General features: G+C 36.9%; 1 protein-coding gene across 2 annotated transcripts in view; it reads left to right on the top strand.

The window, feature by feature from the left end:
• CWF19L2 (CWF19 like cell cycle control factor 2) overlaps window positions 1-26,304 on the top strand; it is a 153,038-nt gene that overhangs the window by 112,962 nt on the left and 13,772 nt on the right. For both annotated transcript variants that reach the window (XM_020885503.2, XM_020885502.2), the window contains exons 14-16: window positions 12,001-12,117; window positions 18,320-18,475; window positions 21,362-21,442. In XM_020885503.2, coding sequence (XP_020741162.2) covers window positions 12,001-12,117; window positions 18,320-18,475; window positions 21,362-21,442 — 354 coding nt within the window. The remainder of the gene's footprint in view (window positions 1-12,000; window positions 12,118-18,319; window positions 18,476-21,361; window positions 21,443-26,304) is intronic.

The following is a 26,304-nucleotide window of genomic DNA, read 5'->3' as shown; positions in this document are numbered from 1 at the left end:
CTCAGCCATAAAAGAAACACATTCAAGTCAGTTCTAATGAGGTGGGTGAACCTAGAGCCTATTATACAGAGTGAAGTAAGTCAGAAAGAGAAATATAAGTCTTACATACTAACGCATATGTATGGAATCAAGAAGGATGGTACCAGTTAGTTTTATTTTCAAGGCAGCAATGGAGACAGACAGAGAACTGAATTCTGGACACTGGGGGAGGGGAGGAAGAGGGTGAGATGTGTGGGAGAGTAACATGGAAGCTTGCATTACCATATGTAAAATAGGTAGTCAATGGGGATTTGCTGCATGACTCAGGGAACTCAGGCAGAGGCTCGTATCAGCTTAGAGGGTGGGATGGGATGGGAGATGGGAGGGAGGTTCAAGAGGCAAGGACATATGTATGCCTATGGCTGATTCATGTTGGTATTTGGCAGAATACAACAAAATTCTGTAAGGTGATTATCCTTCAATTATGTATAGAACAGACTTGTGGACTCTGGGAGAAGGCGAGGGTGGGATGTTTCAAAAGAACAGCATTGAAACATGTATATTATCTAGGGTGAAACAGATAACCAGCTCAGGTTGGGTACATGAGACAAGTGCTCGGGCCTGGTTGCACTGGGAAGACCCAGAGGGATCGGGTGGAGAGGGAGGTGGGAGGGGGGACTGGGATGGGGAATACATGTAAATCCATGGCTAATTCATTTCAATGTATAACAAAAACTACTGTAATGATGTAAAGTAATTAGCCTCCAACTAATAAAAATTAAAAAAAAAATAAAATTAAAAATAAAATCAGATAAAAATACTTTGACTTTAAGAGCAGTTTTACATTTACAGAAAAATTATGAAACAGTATAGAGTTTCATTACCTTGTGCCTAGTTTCCTGTTATTTCCATCTTAACATTAGTAAAATTGTTACATCTAATGAATCAGTACTATTTTTTTGGTTTGTTTTATTTAATATAGCTGATGTATAATATTATGTTAGTTTCAGGTGTACTATAATGATTTCACATTTGCATTCATTATGAAATGATCACCATGATAAGTCTAGTAACTATCAGTTCCCATACAAAGTTATTACAGTATTATTAGCCATATCCCTAATGTGTATTATAGCCCCATGCCTTATTGATTTTCTAACTGGGGTTTTATACCTCTTAGTCCCCTTCATCTATTTTGTACCCCATCCCCAAACACTCCCCTCTGCCAACACCCGCTTATCCTCTGTATCTATGAGTTTGACTTTGTTTTGTTATGTTTGTTCATTTGCTTTTTTGATTTCACATATATGTGAGATGGTACTTATCTTTCTGCATCTAACTTGTTTCATTTAGCCTAATTCACTTTAGATCAATCCATAGTGTTACAAATGCCAGGATTTCATTTTCATTATGGCTGAGTTATATTTCATTGTATATATGGTTCATATATACATATACCATATCTTCTTTATTCATATTGAAGGACACTTGAATTTCTTATATATCTTGTGTATTGTGAGTAATGCTGTAATGAACATTGATGTCCGTATATCTCTTTGAATTAGTGTTTTGTTTTTGGGGGGTGAATAACCACAAGTGAAATTGCTGGATCATATGGCAGTTCTATTTTTAATTTTTTGAAGAAATTCCACACTGTTCCACAGTGCCTGCACCAATTTACATTACCATCAATAGTGTAACAGGGTTCTCTTTTTGTCCACATCCTCACTAACATTTTTTATTTATTCATTTATTTTTGATGATAGCCATTCTGACAGGTATGAGGTGGTGCCCACTGTGGTTTTGATTTGCAATTCCCTCATTAGTGATATTGAGCATTTTTTCACGTGTCTGTTGGCCATCTGCATATCTTCTTTGTAAAATTCCGTTTGGTCCTATGCCCATTTTTTTTTTTTTTTGGCTTGCATTTTATATATTTATTTAATTGAAAGATAATTGCTTTACAGAGTTTTGTAGTTTTCTGTCATAACATCCAGAATCATCATAGGTACACTCATGTCCACTGCTCCTAAACCTCCCTCCCACCTCCCTCCCCATCCCGCCTTCTAGATTGTCACAGAGTCCCTGACTGAGTTCCCTGAGTGATACAGCAGATTTCCGTTGGCTGTCTGTTTTGCATGTGGTACTGTAAGTTTCCGTGTTACCGTCTCCATACAGCTCACCCTCTCCTTCCTCCCTTCCCCTGTGTCCACAGGTCTGTTCCCTATGTCTGTTTCCCTATTGCTGCCCTGAGCATTAATTCCGTTTTTAAAGTACCATCTGTTAGTATACTATATTTATATTTCTGACTTACTTCACTGTATAATAGACTCTAGGTTCAGCCACCTCACTAGAACTGACTCAAATGTGTTCCTTTTTGTGTCTGAGTAGTATTTCATTGTATATATGTACTGCAGTTTCTTTATCCATTAATCTGTCAATGAACATCTATGTTGCTTCCATGTTCTAGCTATTGTAAATACTGTGAAATGAGCATTGGGGTATATGCATCTTTTTCAGTTTTGGTTTCCTCAGGGTATATGCCTAGGAGTGGGATTGCTGGGTCATATGGTGGTTTTTATCTCCAACTTTTAAGGAATCTCCATATCATCTTCCATAGTGGCTGTATCAGTTTACATTCCCACCAGCAATGCAAGAGCGTTCCCTTTTCTCCACACCCTCTCCAGCATGTGTTGTTTGCAGACTTTTTGATGATGCTATTCTGAATGGTGTGAAGTGATATCTCATTGCAGTTTTGATTTGCATTTCTCTAATAATGGGTGATGTTGAGCATCTTTTCATGTCTTAGCCATCTGTATGTCTTCTCGGAAAAATGTCACTTTAGGTCTTTTCCCACTTTTTGATTGGATTGTTTGTTTTTCTGATATTGAGTTGTATGAGCTTCTTATATATTTTGGAAATTAATCCTTTGTCAGTTGTTTCATCTGCTATTATTTTCTCCCATTCTGAAGGTTGTCTTTTCACCTTGTTTGTAGTTTCCTTTGCTGTGTGAAAACTTTTAAGTTTAATTAGGTCCCACTTGTTTATTTTTGTTTTTATTTCCATTACTCTAGGAGGTGGGTCATAGAAGATCTTGCTTTGATTTATATCATTGAGTGTTCTGCCTATGTTTTCTTGAAAGAGTTTTATAGTTCCTCTGCCCATTTTTAAATCAGTTGTTTGCTGTTTTTGATATTGGTTATGTGAGTTCTTTGTGTATTTTAGGTGTTAACCCCTTATCTATTATTTGTAAATATTTTCTCCCATTCATTAGGCTGACTTTTAATTTGGTGATGATTTCACTATATAAAAATGTTTTAGTATGATGTAATCCCATGTATTTATTTCTGCTTCTGTTTCCCTTACCTGCAGAGACATTTCTAAAAACATATTGCTAAGACTGATGTCAAGTGTTTTCTCTGGAAGTTTTATGGCTTCAGGTCTTGCATTTAAATCTTTAATCCATTTTGAGTTGTTTTTTTTTTTTAATATGGCATGAGAAAGTAGTCTAGATTGTTTCTTTTGCATGTCTAGTTTTCCGAGCACCATTTATTGAAGAGACTGACTTTCCCCTTCGTATGTTCTTACTTTTTTGGTTGTAGATTAATTGACCAAGCATGAGTTTATTTCTGGGCTCTCTGTTCTGTTTTTTTGATCTGTCTGTCCATTTTTGTAGCACAACCATTCTGTTTTGATTTCTGTAGCTTTGTAGTGTAATTTGAAATCAGAGAGTGTGATACCTCCAACTTTATCTTCTTTAAGCTTGTATCGGCTGTTCAGACTCTTTTGTGTTTTTATACGAAGTTTAGAATTATCTGTTGTAGTTCTGTGAAAGATGCCATTGGCATTTTGATAGGGATTGCATCTAATCTCCAGATTGTTTGGATAGTTTGGTCATTTTTAATATTAATTCTTCCAGGCTATGAACACAGATTTTTTTACATTTATTTTTGTCGTCTTCATTTTTTTTTTTTCATCAGTATCTTATCATTTTCAGAGTACGATTTGTTTATCTCCTTGGTAAGATTTATGCATAGATATTTTGTTCTTTTCAGTGGAACTGTAAATAAGACTTTTAATTTTTCTTTCTTATAATTGTTACTAGTGTATAAAATGCCACAGATTTCTGTATCTTAGTTTTGTATCTCACAATTTTACTGAATTCATTAATTAGTTCTTTTAGTATTTTGGTAGCATCTTTAGGGTTTTCTATATACAGAATCATGTCATCTGCAAACCATGAGGTTTACTTCTTCCTTTCCAGTTTAGATTCGCTTTATTTCTTTTACTTGTCTGATTGCTGTGGGGAAATACAAGTAGCAAGAGTGAGGGCTTCTTTTTCTTTTTATTTGTTTTTTATTGAAATATGAAAATACCAATATAAAATATTAAAAAACCAATATAAAAATTGGTTTACAATGTCATATTCATTTCAGGTTTTTAAGGTAGTGCTTCGGTATTTCTGTAGATTATACTCCATTTAAAATGGTTATGAAATGATGGCGGTATGTCCCTGTGCCGTACAGTGTAGCTTTGTTACGTATTTTATACCTAGAAGTTTGTACCTCTTAAGCCCCTGCCCCTATCTTGTGTCTCACCCACTCCTCTCTCCACTGGTAATCACTAGTTTTTTTTCTGTATCTGTTTCATTTTATTCATTTGTTTATTTTTTTTAGATTCCACATATAATGGAATTCCACATATACAATACTTATTTTTCTTTGTCTAACTTAAGTCACTACTGAAACACTCCGTTACAAACCTGAAATGAATATAACATTGTAAACCAACTATATTTCAATAAAAAAATAGCATTATATCTCCTAGGTCCATCTATGTTGTTACAGTTGACAGAATTCATTCTTTTATTATGGCTGAGTAATATTACATTGTGTGTGTGTGTGTGTGTGTGTGTGTGTAGTACATCTTCTTTATCTTTTTATCTGTTGTTGGACACTTAAGCTGCTTCCTCATCTTGGCTATAGTAACACTATGGTAAGTAATGCTATGAGCATCGGATTGATGTGTCGTTTCAATTTATTGTTTTCATTTTCCTTGGATATATACCTGGAGTGGAGTTGCTGGATCATATGATAATTCTGTATTTAGTTTTTTGAGGAACCTGTATACTGTTTTCTGTGGTGACTTCCAATTTACATTCCCAGCAACAGTATATGGCATTTCCTTTTCTCCACATCCCTGCCAACATTTGTTAGTTTTAGACCTTTGGATAATAACCATTCTCACAGGTATGGGGTGATATCTTTATGGTTTTGATTTGCATCACTCTGATGACTAGAAATGTTGATTAACTTTTCATGTGACTATTGGCCACCTATATATCTTCTTTGGAAAAGTGCCAGTTCTCGTCTTCTGTTCATTTTTTAATTGGATTGTTTGTTTTATTGATATTGAATTTTATGAGCTGTTGACATATTTTAGATAGTTGCCCCTTATTTGTCATTAGCATTGCAAATATTTTCTCCCATTCAGTAGTTTGTCTGTTCATTTTTGCTATGCAAAAACTTTTAAATTTAATTAGGTCCTGTTTATTTTTGCTTTTGTTTCTTTTGTCATAGGAGTCTGATCCAAAAATGTACCACATGATTTTTGTCAGGGTTCTGCCTATAATATTCTATGGCTTTAGGTCTTCCATTTATGTCCTTAACCCATAATGAGTTCATTTTTTTATATGGTGCAGCAAAGTGTTCTAATTTCATTTTTTACATGTAGATGTTCAATTTTCCCAGCACCCCTCGGAACAGACGGAGGAGACTGTCTTTTCTCCACTGTGTATTCTTGCCTCCTTTGTCATAGGTTACCTGGCCACAGGTTCACGGTTTATTTCTGGGCTTTCTGTTCTGCTTCTGTCCATCCATGTCCGTTTTGTGCCAGAACCATACTGTTGTGATTTGACTGTAGCTTTGTAGTTATCAGCTGAACTGAGGGAGCATGGCACCTGTGGTTTCGTTCTTCTCAAAATTGCTCTGGTTATTCTGGGTCTTTTGTGTTTCTATATATAAATTTTAAGATTATTTGTTCTAATTCTTTGAAAAATATGATTATTTTGATATGAATTGCATTAAACTTTTAGATTGCTTTGGGTAATTTGGACATTTTAGCCATGTTATTTCTACAAATTGATGAACACAGGATCTCTCTCCATTTCTTTGTATCATCACTCCCCTTCATTAGTGTCCTATGGTTTTCAGACTTCAGGTCTTTCACATGGTTAGTTGAAGTTTATTTCTAGGTATTGTCTTCTTTTTGATGCAGCTTTATATGGGATTATTTTATTGCTTTCTTTTCTGATTATTCATTATCAGTGTATAAAAAAACAGATTTCTGTATATTAATCTTTTATTCTGCATCTTGACTGAATTCATTTATTTGTTATAGTAGATTTTTTTATATCATCTTTAGAATTTGTTATGTATAGTGTCCTGTCATGCAAACAGTTTTACCTCTTCCTTTCCAATTGTATCCTTTTTTTTTTCCCTCTCTGATTGCTGTGACTAAAGACAGATGGTAAGAGTGGACATTCTTTTTATTCCTGGTCCTAGAGAAAATTCTTTCAGCTATTCACTATTGAGTATAATGTTGGCTGTGAATTTGTCATATATGGCTGTGTTATATAGGTATATGTTCTCTGCATGCCCACTTTGGTGACTCTTTTTTATAAATGGATTTTCATTTTGTATGGAATACCTTCTTCAATTTCCTCACTTAATGTGTGTGTAACTTTAGATCTGAAGTAAATCTCTGGTAGGCAGCATTTATATCATTATTGTTTTTATACCCAGTTAGGTGCTCTGTTTCTTTATTGCTGTTTTGTTAATTGTTTTCAGATTGTTTTTATAGTTATTTTTTGTTCCTTTCTTCTCCATTTGTTCTCTTTCCTTATGATTTGATAACTGTCTTTAGTGTTTAGTGTGATATCCACTGGATCATAGAAGAAGCAAGGGAATTCCAAAAAACAATCTGCTTCCTTGACTACACTAAAGCCTTTGACTCTGTGGATCATAACAAACTGTGGAAAATTGTAAAAAAGATAGAAATACCAGACCACCTTACCTGCCTCCTGGAAACCTGTGTGCAGGTCAAGTAGCAACAGTTCAAACCAGTCATGGAACAATGGACTGGTTAAAAATTGGGAAAGGCATACGTCAAGGCTGTATATTGTCACCCAGCTTATTTAACTTATATGTAGAGTATATCATGCCAAGTGCTGGGCTGGATGAGGCACAGGCTGGAATCAAGATTGCCAGGAGAAATATCAGCACCTCAGATATGCTGATGATACCACTCTAATGGCAGAAAGTGAAGAGGAACTAAAGAGCATCTTATTTATTTATTTATTTATTTATTTATTTATTTATTTTACTTTACAACATAGTATTGGTTTTGCCATATATTGACTTGAATCTGCCATGGGTGTACATGTGTTCCCCATCCTGAACGCCCCCCCACCTCCTTTCCCATCCCGTCCCTAAAGAGCATCTTGAAGATCAAAGAGGAGAATAAAAAAGCTGGCTTAAAACTTAGCATTCATAAAAGAAGATCATGGCATCCAGTCCCATCACTTCATGGCAAATAGATGGGGAAGCAATGGAAACAGTGACAGATCTCAGTTTCTTGGGCTCCAAAATCACTGCAGACAGTGACTGCAGCCACTAAATTAAGAGACTTTCTCCTTGGAAGAAAAGCTATGACAAACCTAGACAGCATATTAAAAAGTAGAGACATCACTTTGCCAACAAAGGTCCATATAGTCAAGGATATAGTTTTTCCAGTAGTCATGTACAGATGTGAGAGTTAGACCATGAAGAAGACTGCTGGCCGAAGATGAATGTTTTCGAGCTGTGGTGCTAAAGAAGACTGGAGAGTCCCTTGGACTGAAAGGAGATCAAACCAGTCAATTCTAAAGGAAAATAACCCTGAATATTCATTGGAAGGACTGATGCTGAAGGTGAAGCTCCAGTACTTTGGCCACCTGATATAAAGAGCTAGCTCACTGGAAAAGACCCTGATGCTGGGTAAGACTGAGGACAAGAGAAGGGGATGACAGAGGATGAGATGGTTGGATGGCATCACTGACTCAATGGACAAACTCAGGAGGTAATGGACAGGAAAGCCTGGTGTGCTATAGTCCATGGGATTGCACAGAGTTGGACATGACTTAGCGACTGAACAGCGTAAGTGTTAAATTTGGACTACTTTTTCTTTTTTGTGTATATATATGTATATTAAAGTTTCATGTGTAACAAAACAAAATTTTATGGTAACAAAACAAAAATATTAAAGTGTATTTTTTTCTTACCCTGATGTTCATATGTAGCATCATTTATATTTACATATATATACTAATTGGCTTTCCAAGTGGTGCAGAGGTGAAGACGTGGATTGTATCCCTGGGTCAGGAAGATCCCATGGAGTAGGAAATGGCAACCCACTCCAGTATTCTTGCCTGGAGAATCCCATGGACAGAGGAGCCTGATGGGCTACAGTCCATGGAATTGCAAAGAGTCGGACATGACTGAGCACTTACCCCACACACTTATGTAAATGTAAAATCATTATTTTAAATTCATGATCTATTAAGTTTATACTCATTCTAACCACAATACATTTTAATGCCCTCACCCCCATGTTTGATGTTTTTGTTGTCATATTTTACATCTTTCTGTTTTTCATATTCCTTAACTACTTACTGTGGATAAGGATAATTTTATTACTTTCATCTCTTAACCTTCCTGCTAGCTTTGACCTTTAATATATATTTTCCTTTGCCAGTGAGATTTTTCCTTTCATAATTTTCTTTCTATTATGGCCTTTCCTTTTCTACTTAGTGAAAGTCACCCAGTCATGTCCAACTCTTTGCCACTCCATGGACTGTAGCCCACCAGGTTCCTCTGTCTATGGAATTTTCCAGGCAAGAATACTGGAGTGGGTTGCCATTCCCTTCTGCAGGGGATCTTCCCAACCCAGGGATCAAACTGGGTCTCCTGCATTGTAGGCAGATTGTTTACCATGTGAGCCACCAGGGAAGCCCCTAAGTCCTTTTATTATTTCTTGTAAAGCCTCTTCAGTAGTACTGAACTCTTTTTGCTTTTAGTTGTCTGTAAAACACTTTTACTCTCCTTCAAACCTGCATGATAACCTTGCCAAGTATTGTTGTGGTAGGTTTTTTCTTCTCATCACTTGAAAGATATCATTCAGTTCCTTTCTGCCCTGCAGTTTCTGTTGAAGTTAGCTGATGGCCTTGTGGGAGTTACATTATATGTAACTAGTTGCTTTTCTCTTGCTGCGGTTAAGATTCTTTCTTCATTTTTAATTTTTACCATTATAATTATCATCTTTCTTTGTGCAGACATGTCACATTCCTCTTGTTTGGAAATTTCTGTGCCTCTATAACTGGATATCTGTTTCCTTCTTAAGGTTCCGGAAGTTTTCAGCCATAATTTCATTGACTAGATTCATTGAATAGATTTTGTACCCCTGTTCTTTCTCTTCTTTTGGAACACCTATAATGTGAATATTAGTCTGCTTGATGTTGTCTCAGAGGTCTCTCGTAAACTAGTCTCACTGCTAAAATCCTTTTTTGTTGTTGTTGTTCCTCAGCTTGAGTGATTTACATTACTGTCTTCCAGCTCTCTGATCTGTTCCTCTGTATCATGTAACATACTGTTGATTCCTTCTAGTATATACTTTCACTTTAGTTCTTGAACCTTTAGTACTCTTTGGTTCTTCTTTATATTTTCTCTTTGAAATTGTCACTGTGTTCATCCCTTCTTTTCTGAAGTTTCACTAGCATATTTATAATCATCATCTTGAACTATTGGATCAATTGCTTATCTTTGTTTAGTGGTTTCCCTCCCCGCCAGGTTATGTTTTTTTTAAATAGTGAAGCCACTCTTTCCATGTGTTTATTTTTGGCTGTACTCGATTTTCTTTGTGCGTGGCTCTCTCCAGTTGCGGTGAGCAGGGAGTATTCGCTGGTTGCAGTGTGCAGGCTTCTTACTGCAGTGGCTTCTCCTGTTGCAGAGCACAGGCTCTGCGGTGGGCAGGCTCCAGAGCGTGGGCTTGCCAGTTGTGGCACACAGGCTTAGTTGTCCTGCACCATCTGGATTCCTCCTGGACCAGGGAATCTAACCTGTATCCCCTGCATTGACAGGCAGATTCTTAACCACTCGACTGCCAGGGAAGTCCCTGATGTGATGTCTTCTTCCTTCACTTGGAGCATTTCTTTCATCACCTGTTTTACCCAAATTTCAGTTTTATTTCTCTTTATTAGGTAGATCAGTTACTTCTTCCCCTCTTTAGAAGTAACCTCTTGATATGACTGCAGGCCTGCTGGAGTGCATGGTAGGCTTTCCTCATGGTTAGCTGTGTCACCCTGTAGGGCCTAGGGCTGCTGCCGTCTTGCTGATTTGGGGTGGCGTGGCTTCCCAAGAGGTTCACACGTGACCGGCGGAGATTGGGGCAGGTGCTAGCTTGCTGTGGGGCAGGCCTGGTCCTTGGCACTATTAGCTAGAGGGAAGGTTTGAAATACTGGTTGCCTATGCTGGTAAATGAGGTAGAACGAGCTGCCTTGAATGGGTGCCACCAGCTTCTCTGTCCCCAAGGATAGTCCCAATCACTTCTTGCCTCTCTCAGAGGCACTTAAAGGTTGGCAAGTGGGAGGGATCTGAACTAGGCTACTTTGAAACTACTGTCTCTGTGCTATGACTCAGAGAGTGTGAGATTTTGCATGCAGCTTTTAAGAATGAAGTCCCTGTTTCCTATTGCCTGTGGGATCTCTCTCATATGCAAGCCTTGAAGGCTTTCAAAGCCAGACATTCTGGGAGCTCATCTTCATGGTGCAAGCCCCCTGCCTGGGAGCCCAATGTGGGATTCAAATTCCTTGCTCCTTGTGGAGGACCTCTATGACTATCATAATCCTCTTGTTTGTGGGTTGCTGACCTGGGGATGTATGTCCTAACGATAGTGTATCTTCACCTGTTACTTATCTTGTTGTGGCTTCTTCTTTATGTATTTAGTTGCAGAATATCGTTTCTGCTAATATTCAGGTGGTTCTTATAGATAGTTGCTCTGTAATTAGTTGTAGTTTTGTTGTGGCTGTAGGAGGAAGTGAATACAGGGTCTTCCTACTCTACCATCTTAGTCACCTCTCCAATGCTTATTCCTGATATTGCTTTTAATAGTGAATATTGTTGTGATTTAACTGTAAATTTAAGTATATATAGCCATATTCATATACACTCCTAGTTCTTCATTCAAATACCAAAGAATTTAAAATTTGCACTATTTTAAAGCAACTAATCAGTTAATAGATAAATGGTATTCATTATTTCTCTTATATAAAGTTTTTCTAGCTAAAACCTAACCAAAAAGTTATAGAAAATAAGATCAAGCCACTTTGAAGAATACTTATGGTCCTTATGAATACCTTTTGCTGTCTACATGTATAGTAATTGACCTTTTTGACCTTTTTTCAAATAATACAGTTTGTGTAAAATGGAGAAATAGTGCCAGCTTCTAGGTAATACATGTATATAAATAAATAGAAGTTAAGCAGTGCTATAAAGCCATGTAGAAGTTATGTCTCTTTTCTTAGCTAATGATTAATAGGCATCAGTTTAACTTCCATATCATTACCAGATCTTGTTGTTTTTTTTTTTTTTTTTTTGCAAAATTTGTGTTGTTTCAAGGGCTCTGAAGACATGTAGCTTTCTCAGATGAAGGATAAAATGTTTATCATTCTCCCCTTTGGTAGGTTTCATCTTTGAGGTATCTTAGTCAAAATTGAGACTTCCGCAATAAATTTCTGGTTTATTAAAAGGCATCTTCATGGCTTTTAAAGTTTTAACTTGTGAATATCTTCAAAATATTAAAGTATGGTGTATTATGAACAGATATATTGTATTACATGGTAGCCATATTGACCTACGAGGGGCTCATCTCTCAGAGCTGAGAACGAATAGTGGTAGCATTTCACCTTTGCGTCTCTTTTCCCCGTAGGCTTATTTGTGTTTACCCAGTGTGCACTCTCTTACTGAAGGACACTGCTTGGTAGTCCCTTTGCAGCACCACAGGGCGGCCACCTTACTGGATGAAGACGTCTGGGAGGAAATTCAGGTCAGCATGATAATGCTCATGATCTCTGTTACGACCCAGAGCAATTTTTACACACTGTTGTGACAAATTCTAACAAGTTTTATACCTTCATTCAAAGATTTTACACTCTAAATTTACCACATATACATTTCCATAGTTGTGTATACCTGTGGGTCATGATGTTATCACCACTCACTACCTTTTTACTTTATTGAAAGCTTTAAACAAATACTTCTAATGAGATATGATTGTCATATAATGTATTCGTTTCATACAACGATACATTACATACATACAACTGATAGCTTTTGTCTACTAAATGAACTTTGACCAACTAATTATATTTATTTAAAATAAAAATCAGTGTAAGATTTCTAATGCTTTTGTGAAACACGAAATAATCATTCTTGCCAAGGTAAGCTAGTAAATTAGAGCCAAAAAGAAGGATGTTTTCAGATAATAAAAGGTGATTTTTGGAAGATAGTGATTTATACTTAGTGACTGTCATATTTTGCTATAATGGCATTGACATTTTCTGCTACTGTGATATTGTCATGATTTTGTTACCAGGCTAAATTTCTACATGTTTCCCCTATAGCCTGGCTGACATTTGGATTCAGGGATTTTGTATGTGTGTGGTTGGGAGGGTGGTGGGGGTGGTTGGTGAATCTTCAAGAAATTGAAAGGCACAACATGGGTGAAATTGCTGCTAAATGATTTCAAGACCTTATACTCACCAAAACAGGAAGATAGAAAAAAAGCGCTTGTTTTTCCAATGGTTGACACGTGAATAGGGGTTATAAGAACCCCTAATTAGAAACCATGAAAATTTTAAGACTTCGTAAGAGACGAATCATGGGTCTCTTTAGAAGACAGGTCATGGTAGAGAGTTCTGACAAAATGTGGTTCACTGGAGAAGAGAATGGCAAACCACTTCAGCATTCTTGCCTTGAGAACCCCATGAACAGTATGAAAAGGCAGAAAGATATGACACTAAAAGATGAACTTCCCACGTCAGTAGGTGCCCAGTATGCTACTGGAGAAGAGTGGAGAAATAACTCCTTAAGGAATGAAGAGGCTGAGCCAAAACGGAAGCAGCACCCAGTTGTGGATATGTCTTGTGGTGAAAGTAAACTCTGATGCTGTAAAGAATGATATTGCATAGGAACCTGGAATGTTAGGTCCATGAATCAAGGTAAATCAGAGGTGGTCACACAGGAGATAGACAGAGTGAACATTGACATTTTAGCAATCGGTGAACTAAAATTGACTGTAATGGGTGAATTTAATTCAGATGCCCATTATATCTACTCCTGTGGGCAAGAATCCCTTAGAAGAAATGGAGTAGCCCTCTCAGTGAACAAGAGAGTCTGAAATGCAGTACTTGGGTGCAGTCTCAAAAATGACAGAATGATCTCTGTTCGTTTCCAAGGCAAACCATTCAACATCACAGTAATCCAAGTCTACGGCCCAACCAGTAATGCCGAAGAAGCTGAAGTTGAACGGTTCTATAAAGTCCTACAAGACCTCCTAGAATTAACACCACAAAAAGATGTCCTTTTCATCATAGGGGACTGGAATGCAAAAATAAGAGGTCAGGAGATACCTGGAGTAACAGACAAGTTTGGCCTTAGAGTAGAAAAGGAAGCAGAGCAAAGGCTTATATAAGAGTTTTGCCAGGAGAATGTGTTAGTCATAGCATACACTCTCTTCCATCAACTCAAGAGACCTTTCTACACATGGAGATCACCAGATGGTCAATAGCAAAATAAGATTGATTATATTCTTTTCAGTCGAAGATGAACAACCTCTATATAGTCATCAAAAACAAGGTCAGGAGCTGACCGTGACTCAGACCATGAACTTGTTATTGCAAAATTCAGACTTAAATTGAAGAAAGCAGGGAAAACCATTAGGCCATTCATATATGACCTAAATCAGATCACTTACCTTTATTCAGTGGAAGTGATAAATAGATTCAAGAATTAGATCTGATAGACAGAGTGTCTTAAAAATTATGGACAGAGGTTTGTAACATTGGACAAGAGATGGTGATCAAGACCTTTCCCAAGAAAAAGAAATGCAAAAAGCAAAATGATTGTCTGAGGAGGCCTTACAAATAGCTGAGAAAAGAAGAGAAGCAAAAGGTAAAGGTGAAAAGGAAAGATAGACCCATCTGAATGCAGAGTTCCAAAGAATAGCAAGGAGAGATAAGAAAGCCTTCCTCAGTGATCCCAGCAAAGGAACAGAGGAAAACAATACAATGGGAAAGACTAGCGATCTCTTAAAGAAAATTCAAGATACCAAGGGAACATTTCATGCACAGATGGGCACAATAAAGGACAGAAATGGTATGGAACTAACAGAAACAGAAGATATTAAGAAGTTGCAAGAATACACAGAAGAACTATACGAAAAAGATCTTCGTGATCCAGATAACCACAATGGTATGATCACTCAACTAGAGACAGATGTCTTGGAGTGTAAAGTCAAGTGGGCCTTAGGAAGCATCACTATGAAAGAAGCTAGTGGAGGTGATGGAATTCCAGCTGAGCTATTTCAGATCCTAAAAGATGATGTGTTAAAGTGCTGCACTCAGTATGCCAGCAAATATGGAAAACTCAGCAGTGGCCACAGTACTGGAAATGGTGTTTTTATTCAAGCCCCAAAGAAGGGCAATGCAAAAGGATGTTCAAACTACTGCACAATTGCATTCATTTCACATACTAGCAAAGTAATGCTCAAAATTCTCCAAGCCAGGCTTCCACAGTACATGAATTGAGAACTCCCAGATGTTGAAGCTGGATTTAGAAAGGGCAGAGAAACCAGAGATCAAATTGCGAACATCCATTGGATTATAGGAAAAGCAAGAGAATTTCCGAAAAACATCTACTTTTACTTCATAAACTATGCTAGAACTTTTGACTGTGTGGATCACAACAAACTTTGGAAGATTCTTAAGGAGATGGGAACACCAGGCCACCTTACCTGCCTTCTGTGAAACCTGTATGCAGGTTAAGAAGCAACAGTTGGAACCTGACGTGGAAGAACAGACTGGCTCAATTTTGGGACAGGAGTATGTCAAGGCCATATATTGTCATCCTGCTTATTTAATTTATATGCATAGTACATCATGAGAACTGCCAGGCTGGATGAAGCACAAGCTGGAATCAAGACTGCTGGGAGAAATATCAATAACTTCAGATATTCAGATGACACCACCTTTATGGCATAAAGCGAAGGGGAACTAAAGAGCCTCTTGATGAAAGTGAAAGAGAGGAGTGAAAAAGCTGCCTTAAAACTCAACATTCAGAAACCTAAGATCATGGCATCTGGTCCCATCACTTCATGGAAAATAGATGGGGAAACAATGGGAACAGTGACGGACTTTATTTTCTTGGGCTCCAAAATCACTGCAGATGGTGACTGCAGCCATGAAATTAAAATGCTCCTTGGAAGAAAAGCTAAGACCCACCTAGACAGCATATTAAAAAGCAGAGACATTACTTTGCTGACAAAGTAATAGTGAAAGTCCATATAATCAAAGGTACGGTTTTTCCAGTAGTCATGTATGGATGTGAGAGTTGGACCATAAAGAAAGCTAAGCCCTGAAGAATTGATGCTTTTGAACCGTGGTGTTGGAGAAGACTCTTGAGAGTCCCTTGGACTGCATGGAGATCCAACCAGTCCATCCTAAAGGAAATCAGTCTGGAATATTCATTGGAAGGACTAATGCTGAAGCTGAAACTCCAATACTTTGGCCACCTGATGTAAAGAACTGACTCACTGGGAAGAACCCCGATGCTGGGAAAGATTGAAGGCAGGAGGAGAAGGGGATGACAGAGAATGAGATGATTGGATGGCCTCACTGACTGGATGGACATGAGTTTGAGCAAGTTGCAGGATCTGGTGATGGACAGGGAATCCTGGCATGCAGCAGTCCATGGGGTCAGAAAGAGTCAAACTCGACTGTGTAAATAAACTGAACTGAACTGAACCTGAAATTATACCATTAAACTCATATTTTTTAAAGTCTTTTATGTATATATATATATATACACACACATATTTGCATATATATAGGAGAAATACTTAAAAGTGTGTGTGTGTCCTCCTTGAGGCTATAGGTGTGATGTTTATACATTTTATAATATTGAACTATTTTTGCATCACTACTGATTTAGTGATTTTAAGGTTTCATTTATAATCATGACATATTAAGTCTGTCTTATTTGCTGTTGTCCAGACCTAACAGTTAAATCAGAAGAGACTTATGAAAAAATCTGAAGTAAAGAATTTATTAGATAATCTTTAGGGTATCTAAATTTTTATTGCTGTTGCTGTTGTATTTAATCTACTTTTTCATTTTTTAAAAAAATTGATTTTCAGGTATATAGTTCCATTCTAGTAATTATTTTCCTCTTTCTAATGTTATAAAATTCTCACCACAGAACTATGTGATTACTCAATAAATAACAATTAATTGAAAATATGCGTAATAAATAAAAATTCACAAGTGTGCTAAGTTAACAAAGAAAGACAGTCTTTAAAACTATATTATAAAGCCAAACATACTTTCCATTTGGCTGTTTTTTGTTTTGTACATGTGTTATTAGACATGTGAAGATAACTGTCTGGGATATAGTTGAGTGGGAAAATAGAGTTATCTGTTGTCACTTTCTGATTTGTCTGAAACAGCTTGAGTTATATCACTGGTGTCTTCTTCACTATTGTTGCAAACAGCACCTAATTCACAATACGTTGAGACAGCTAAAGTTAATTTCCTACATCATCATCCATTGTGGAAGATTGCCTTCAAGAAGTAATTCAGGCATTCAGATCTCTTCCACGATAAGCTTCTCCTGTGGTGGAATTCTTCTCTTTCACACCCTTGGTTTGAAGAAAATAGACATGAGAAGACACACTACCTTTTGATAACTCTTTTAACACATATCATTTCCATATACATTACCCAGAACTAAACATGGCCCCACTTAAGTCCCAGAGATACGGGGAAGTTTAGTCTTCTTGTTTGCTCAAGAGGAAAAAAATGATACAATTTAGTGAACACAGCCTTTAGGGGGAAGCATTTTTATATACAGATAGCAGATTGGAGGCATGGAAGGTATAAAATTGAAATGATTGATATGATCATGTAGATATTTATACCTGTTTTATTATTATTTTTATCATAATTTAACTATATTGTCTGTACATTGTCTCCATTTATGTGATTTTAGAAAGTATAATACCAAAGTCAGACAATTTTTAAAGGGGGAACCAATTTTCTATATTATCTATAATGATTTAGCTAACAGTCACCTACTATGAGATCATAGGTATTAGCTAAGACTTCAGCAGCAGATTATCTGAAGTGAAGAGACTATGCTGAACTTACACTTAGCTGTGGTTAGAAATGAATAGTGAATCCTCTATCTGTTCCTTATTAGGTAGCATTTTAGTTCATGTCAAATTACCATTATTTGATTGTTTTTTCCCTACTTGCTCTTGTTTTATAAAAGGAGTGGAAAATAGAATAGTGACGAGGGATCAGTATTAAATAGTCAGAGGAGACCTCATGGGAATCTAGAACTCCCACCCTCTACCCAGCAGTCATTTGTATCCTTTCCCTGCTTTGGGTGTCAAGAGAGGCTTGAATGGCAAACCTGAACTGCTGTCTCCATGTGGCAGAAACAAGGCAGGGTCTTAACATAACCTGGTTGAATCTCTAGGAAATTATGCTGAATGAAAATTTGCAAGTTAAGGATCAGCACACATATAAAGGAACTAGCAAATGAAGTTACTTTGAGGTTAGAAACCAGTTGAAAGTGAATTCTGCTTGTCTCACTGAATTTAAGGATGCCTACCTGCTGAGAGTACTTATTTTTTGGTTTTTGGATGTTTTTGTATGATTTTACTGTTAGTTCTATGTAATTTACCATGTAATTTTGATTTTATCACTTCCTTTTCTTAGTTTACTGAAACTGTTTGTGATATATACATAATACTGAGCAGAGTGAGTTTCAGTTAAAAAAAATATTGCTTAACTGTATGAAATGTGGTAGATTTAGAAAGTAGAGTAACTATAAGATAACATTATAGAATTCCACCATTATTTAATATTTCTTTTTTATTTTAAAAGAATTTGCTACACTTTTTATTGTTTTCATATTTTGAATCTCCTATCATTGCTTTATTTACCTAGCCATTTTGCTTTCTTCAGATGTTTAGAAAATCGTTGGTGAAAATGTTTGAAGATAAAGGATTGGACTGTATCTTTTTAGAAACGAATGTGAACATGAAGAAACAGTACCATATGGTTTATGAATGTATTCCTCTCCCAAAGGAAGTGGGTGATATGGCTCCCATCTATTTTAAGGTATTTATAATAGTCTTTACATACATATTTATTTTTTACTGTATTATGGTTTTATGAATACAGTTATCTTTATTCTGATATTTTTCTCCTATATACTTAGCAATTTTATATCATTAAGAAATGATGTAAAGCACAAAAATTCTGCTGTTTAAATTTTCGAAGAAAGAAATTTGAAATTTTGACCTTTAAAAGCATGCTTATTTGTAAGTGTGAATATACTATCAAATAGTAATTTATAATTTCTATGTTAATTTGTCAAATGAAAAATCAGAGTTTTACCTTGAAGTACTTTCAAGTCAAAATTATAGTCATAACTCTACGAAACTTACCACTGAAGTTCATCAGAGCCAGAGATAGTTACATGCAAATAGTACAAATTACAATTGCTGAGATAAGTTACTGCTCTAAGTCTTAGTATTTAATATTTCATCATGCTATTTGTAAAAAGAAACCAAAATCTAATCTTTCCATGCATTTTTGAAAATTATAATAAATGATTAGGGTTCTTAAACGATTAGGTTTCATTATAATGTTCGAGCATGCATCTGTGTGTGCTCAGTCACTACGCCGTGTCTGACTATTTTGTGACCCCATGGACTATAGCCTGCCAGGCTTCTCTGTCAATGGGATTTCCCATGAGTGTGTTGCCATTTCCTTCTCCAGGGCTTTTCCTGACCCAGAGATCAAATCTGGGTCTCCTGCTTGGCCAGGTGGTTTCTTTACCATGGAGCCACTAGGAAAGCCCATAATGTTCAGGCAGGTTTAACTAAATAACCTGTGTTTAATACTGACCTGGGTGCAGTATAATTTATAGACTAATATAAATTTGTAAATGTAGAACTGTATATGGAATTATAACATCTACATTTAGAAAAGATAATGTTCTGTTGAGGTGATATAGAAACTTGCAAAGTTTAGACAGTGTAGGGTGGTAAAGTTTAATTAATATGGACTGCAAATCCCAGTAAAAGGGATTATTTTTAAAAAAGAATTATAAAACCTATTAAGGTTGATAAGGTGGTGAAAATCTGATCTGATACCATGATCTTAGTCTTCTGAATGTTGAGCTTTACGCCAACTTTTTCACTCTCCTCTTTCACTTTCATCAAGAGGCTCTTTAGTTCTTCTTTGCTTTCTGCCATAAGGGTGGTATCACCTGCATATCTGAGGTTATTGATATTTCTCCTGGCAATCTTGATTCCACCTTGTGCTTCATCCAGCCCAGTGTTTTTCATGATGTATTCTGCATATAAGTTAAAATAAGCAGGGTGACAATATACAGCCTTGATGTACTCCTTTTCCTATTTGGAACCAGTCTGTTCCATGTCCAGTTCTAACTATTGCTTCCTGACCTGCATACAGATTTCTCAAGAAGCAGGTCAGGTGGTCCGGTATTCCCATCTTTTTAAGAATTTTCCACAATTTGTGGTGATCCACACAGTCAAAGGCTTTGGCATAGTCAATAAAGCAGAAATAGATGCTTTTCTGGAAGTCTCTTGCTTTTTTGATGATCCAAGTTGTTGGCAATTGGATCTCTGGTTCCTCTACCTTTTCTAAAACCACCTTGAACATCTGGAAATTCTCAGTTCACGTATTGCTGAAGCCTGGCTTGGAGAATTTTGAGCATTACTTTACTAGCATGTGAGATGAGTTCAATTGTGCAGTAGTTTGAGCATACTTTGGCATTGCCTTTTTTTGGGATTGGAATGAAAACTGACCTTTTCCAGTCCTGTGGCCACTGCTGAGTTTTCCACATTTGCTGACATATTGAGTACAGCACTTTCACAGCATCATCTTTTAGGATTTGAAATAGCTCAACTGGAATTCCATTGCTTCCCCTAGCTTTGTTCATATTGATGCTTCCTAAGGCCCACTTGACTTCACATTCCAGGATGTCTGGCTCTAGGTCAGTGATCACACCATCATGATTATCTCGGTCGTGAAGATCCTTTTTATATAGTTCTTTTGTGTATTCTTGCAACTTCTTAATATCTTCTGCTTCTGTTAGGTCCATACCATTTCTGTCCTTTATTGAACCCATCTTTGCATGAAATGGTCCCTTGGTATCTCTAATTTTCTTGAGGAGATCTCTAGTCCTTCCCATTCTTTTGTTTTCCTCTATTTCTTTGCACTGATCACTGAGGAAGACTTTCTTATCTCTCCTTGCTATCTTTGGAACTCTGCTTTCGAATGGGTATATCTTTCATTTTCTCCTTTGCTTTTCCTTTCTGTTCTTTTCACAGCTATTTGTGAGGCCTCCTCAGACAGCCATTTTGCTTTTTTGGATTTCTTTTTTGCATTACTTGTGTACTTGGAATTAGCCTCCAATTAAAATAAAGTAATTAGCCTCCAACTAATAAAAAAAAAATAAATAAAGAAGCATAAATAACTGAAAAAAAAAAAGTAAGTAAATAAATAAATAAAAAGAATCTGCCTCCCAGTGCAGGAGCTGCAAGATACATGGATTTGATCCCTGGGTTTGGGAAGATCCCCTAAAGGAGGAAATAGAAGCCACTCCAGTATTCTTGCTGGGATAATGTAGTGGACAGAGGAGCCTGGCAAGCTACAGTCCATGGGGTCGCAAAGAGTCAGACACGGCTGAAGGGCTGAGCATGCATACATGCTATGAATGGAGTAGGAAATTTGTGAATTTTGATGTACAGGAGTATAGAATGAGTAAGATAGAATCAGTCTGGCTGAAGATCAGACTTGTATGAAATCAAGAAATTGCAATTTTAAGTAATAAAAATTAAAGACTTAATTCGTTCAAAATAATAACCTAACATCTATATTATACCCTATAGCTAATTCACTGTACTACTTTATTTTTAAACTGCCTCTTTGTATTTACTTGTATATTTTCATTAACAAATGGCTATTTCTTAGAAAGCCATAATGGAATCTGATGAAGAATGGTCTATAAACAAGAAATTGATTGATCTCTCTTCAAAAGACATCAGAAAGTCTGTAAGTATTACTTTTTCTCAATAAAAGAAATAACCCTACAGTTTAGAATCTTTGTAATTTCCATATCTTATTTGAGAAAGAGACCATTTGGCTCAGTGACCAGAGTTGAAGTAAATATAATTCTACAGATGAAGAAGAAATTATTTTCATCGTACCTGGTCTAGCAAATCCTTATTTGTTTAATGGCTTATGTGAATATTTATTCCTGATTTTCCGGCCCTCTGCAATTGTAGTCATTATAATTGGTTACGACAGCCGTAAGACTGCTGTGAAAATTCTTCTTATGAGATTCTCAGCCGTGAAAATTCTTCTTATGAGATTCTCGGCCTCTGTGGGACAAGTGAGGAAAGATGCTTTCTTGTTACTGAATTTGTAATGAGAAAAACATTGGTCTTTCCTAAAGATACTGTTTTGAATTTAAAATTCTCTTTCTCACTCTTTTTTTTGAGGGTGTAGGTGCTTATACATAGGTTCACTGTTATGTTCCTTTAAAATAGTAGTTGAGCTAGATTATGAATACATTTTTCTTTTAGAGACTTTACTAACCATGCTTCATAGTTTAATCTTGATTTTCAGGTCAAGTTTTAAATTGAAGTAACACTTAAGTTGAGTACTTCTGTAATGACCTACTTCTTTTCTTGAAATACACATTAAATGGAATAGATATATAATAGAACTATAGATTTCTTTTCCTTTTTCTATGAAAAGAGTATTATATGAATGTATATTTGAGTGCCTGCTATTTACCGGCCAGTGTTCTAGGTACATTTATACATAATGAAGCAGAGCAAAGACTTTTTGTAGCTTAGATTCTGGTGCAAGAGTTGTGAACTGCATTCTTTGTACTAAGTCCAGCCTCCTGCCTGTTTGTGTGAATGAAATTTTATAGTAACATAGATATATCCTTTTATAAGTACTGTTTTTGGCTGCTTTCATGCTACAAGGGCAGAATTGAGAGTTGTAAGAAAAAATTTATGATCTGCAATGCCCAAATTATTTTATTTAAATTAAAACTTTTATTATAGGTTTTAATTTTTTAAAGTTTTTAAAATATTGCTGACCCTTATTATAGAAGATATCACTAGACTATTTCTCTTGCATTTCTTTTGGAAATCCAGACTCCTGATACATGTGACCAATAGAATCTCCTATTACCTTTATTATATCCCAGACAAAAGATTGAAATCTGCATTATTAGAGAAAATTTTAATTCAAAAGTAAAACCATTTATATGTCTTTTCTCTTTTTAAAAATTAAAAAGAAATTTAGTATAATTTTGAAAGTTTAGTTTCCATTTACAGTTATTACAAAATATTGGCTGTATTCTCCATGTTGTACAGTACATCCTTGAGCCTGTCTTACTTGTGGTAGTTTGTACCTTCAGCTCCGCCACCCCATAGCACCCTGCTCATGGGTCCTGGTAACCACCAGTTTGTTCTCTATATCTCTGTGTCTGCTCCTTTCCCCCTTTATTCATTAGTTTGTTTTTTTTTTTTAGACTCCAGTCTCAGTGATATCACACAGTATTTGTCCTTCTCTGCCTTGTTTCAGCTCCCACAATGCCTAGTGCCATCCAAGTCCATCCCTGTTGCTGCAGATAGCAAAATTCTGTTCTTTTTAACTTCTTTATCCATTCGTCTGTTGATGGACACTTAAGATGCTTTCATATCTTGGCTATTGTAAATAATGCTGCTATGAACATTTTCCAACCAGTCAATCCTAAGGGAAATCAGTCCTGAATATTCATTGGAAGGACTGATGCTGAAACTGAAACTCAAATACTTTGACCAACTGATGTGACTGACTCATTGGAAAAGACCCTGAAGCTGGGGAAGATTGAAGGCAGGAGGAAAAGGGGATGGCAGAGGGTGAGATGGTTGGATGGTATCACCAACTCGATGGACATGAGTTTGAGCAAGCTCCAGGAGTTGGTGATGGACAGGGAATCCTGGCATGCTGTAGTCCATGTGGTTGTAAAGAGTCAGACACGACTGAGCAACTGAACTGAATGAACTGATGAACATTTGGCTTTTTATACAGTTCATGGGGTTCTCACAGCAAGAATACTGGGGTGGTTTTGCCATGCCTTCCTCCAGTGGACCACATTATGTCAGAACTCCCCAGTGGAAACCATCCATCTTGAGTGGCCCTGGTTCATAGCTTCATAGAGTTACACAAGCCCCTTCAGCATGACAAGGCAGTGACCATGAAGGAGACCAGAGATCTCTTCAAGAAAATTGGAAATATCAAAGGAACATTTCATGTAAATATGGGCACAGTAAAGGACAGAAATGGTGAAGACCTAACAGAAGCAGGCGAGATCAAGAAGAGATGTCAAGAACACACAGAAGAACTGTACACAAAAGATCTTAATGACCCGGATAACCACATTGGTGTGATCACTCACCTAGAGCCAGACATCCTGGAGTGTGAAGTCAAAAGGACATTAGGAAGCACTGCTGCCAATAAAGCTAGTGGAGGTGATGGAATTCCAGCAGCTCCTAAAATCCTAAAACATGATGCTGTTAAAGTGTTGCATTCAATATGTCAGCAAATTTGGAAAACCTAACAGTGGCCACAGGACTGGAAAAGGTCAATCTTCATCCCAATTCCCAAGAAGGGCAGTGCTAAAGAATGTTCAAACTACTGGACACTTGCACTCACTTTCCATGCTAGTAAGGTTCACTTTCCATGCTAATAGTTATGCTCAAAATCCTTCGGTCTAGGCTTTAGCATTACATGAAACAAGAACTTCCAAGATGTATAAACTGGGTTTAGAAAAGGCAGAGGAACCAGAGATGAAATTGCCAGCTTTGACTGGATCATAGAGAAAGCAAGGGAATTCCAGGAAAACATCTATTTCTGTTTCATTAACTATGCTAAAGACTTTGACTGTGTGGGTCATAACAAACTGTGGAAAATTCTTAAAGAGATGGGAATACCAGATCATCTTACTTGTCTCCTAAAAAACCTGTATGAAGGTCAAGAAGCAAGTTAGAACCTTATATGGAACAACGAACTGGTTCAAAATCGAGAAAGGAGTACAGCGAGGCTGTGTGTTGTCACCCTGTTTATTCAGCTTATACACGATGTGCTTAGCTTAGTACATCATGCGAAGTGCTGGGCTGCATGACTTACAAGCTGGAATCAAGGTTGCCAGGAGAAACATCAACAACCTCAGATATGCAGATGACGTTACTGTAATGGCAAAAAGTGAGGTGGAACTAAAGAGCCTCTTGATGAGGGTGAAAGAAGAGAGTGGAAAAGCCGGCTTAAAACTCAATATTAAAATAACTAAAATGGCATTTGGTCCCCTCTCTCCATTACAAATTGAAGGGGGAAAGGTGGAAGCAGTGAAAGATTTCCTCTTCTTGGGCTCTAAAATCCCTGTGTATGGTGACTGCAGTCATGGAAACTAGAAGATGATTGCTTCTTGGAAGGAAAGCTGTGGTAAACAGTGCTCAGTCGCTTCAGTTGTGTCTGACTCTTTGTGACCCAGTGGACCATAGCTCACCAGGCTCCTTTGTCACTGGGATTCTCCTCCTCCAGGAGATCTTCCCCACCCAGGGATCAAACCTGCATCTCCTGCCTTGCAGGCGGATTCTTGACTGCTGACCCACCAGGAAAGCCCATGACAAACCTAGACAGTGTATTAAAAAGCAAAGACATCATTTTGCCGTCAATGGTCTATATAGTCAAGGTTGTGGTCTTTCCGGTAATCATATACAGATGTGAGAATTGGACCATAAAAAATCAAATAATTGATGCTTTTGAACCATGGTGCTGGATTCTTGAGAGTCCTGTGGACAGTGAGGAGGTCAAACAAGTTAATCCTGAAGGATATTAACCCTGAATATTCATTGAAAGGACTGATGGTGATCCTGAAGTTTCAGTACTTTGGCCATCTGATGCAAAGAGCTGACTCATTGGAAAAGACCCTGACGCCAGGAGAGATTGAAGGCAGAAAGAGAAGAGGACAACAGAGGATGAGATGGCTGGATGGCATCACCAAGTCAATGGACATGAACTTGGGCAAACTGGGAGATGGTGAGGGACAGGGAGGTCTAGCGTGCTGCAGTCCATGGGCTCGCAAAGAGCTGGACATGACTTGGCAACTGAACAACAACATAAACATTTCTATGCATAGACCTTTTCAAATTAGTGTTTTTGTTTTTTGCAGATATATATACCCAGGAGAGGAATTTCTGAGTTATATGATAGTTATATATTAAGTTTTTTTAATAAACCTCTATACTGTTTTGCCCAGTGGCTACACCAATTTACATTCCCACCAATAGCGTTTGAGTGTTCTCTTTTCTTCATATCCTTGCCAACTTTGTTATTTGTTTTATTTTTAGCAGTAGCCATAAAGGTGTTAGGAAATATCTCATTGTGGTTTTGGTTTTGATTAGCATTTTCCTGATGATTAGTGATTTTGAGCATCTTTTCATATGCCTGTGGCCATCTTCATTTCCTCCTTGGTAAAATGTCTATTCAGTTTTTTATCCCCTTTTTAATTGGGTTGTTTGTTTGTTTTCATATTGTGTCATATGAACTGTTTATATATGTTGGATTAACCCCTTATTGGTCATATAATTTGCAAAAATTTTCTCCCGTTTAGTGGGTTGTCTTTAAATTTTGTTGATAATTTCCTTTGCTGTGCAAAGCTTTTAAATTTACTTAGGTCCCATTTGTTTACTTTCGCTTTTATTTAATATACTCAAGGAGATGGATACAAAAACTTTTGCTGTGATTCATGTCCTTGATTGTTCTCTATTTTCCTCTGGTCATTTTATAGTATCTGGCCTTAACTTTAGATCTTTAATCCTTTTTGACTTTTATTTTTTGTATGGTGTTAGAGA

This window comes from Odocoileus virginianus, chromosome 10 (assembly GCF_023699985.2).
Source record: "Odocoileus virginianus isolate 20LAN1187 ecotype Illinois chromosome 10, Ovbor_1.2, whole genome shotgun sequence".
Classification (NCBI taxonomy): Eukaryota; Metazoa; Chordata; class Mammalia; order Artiodactyla; family Cervidae; genus Odocoileus; species Odocoileus virginianus.
The sequence above is the reverse complement of the archived record's forward strand: the minus strand, read 5'-3'. Positions and strand labels throughout refer to the sequence as shown.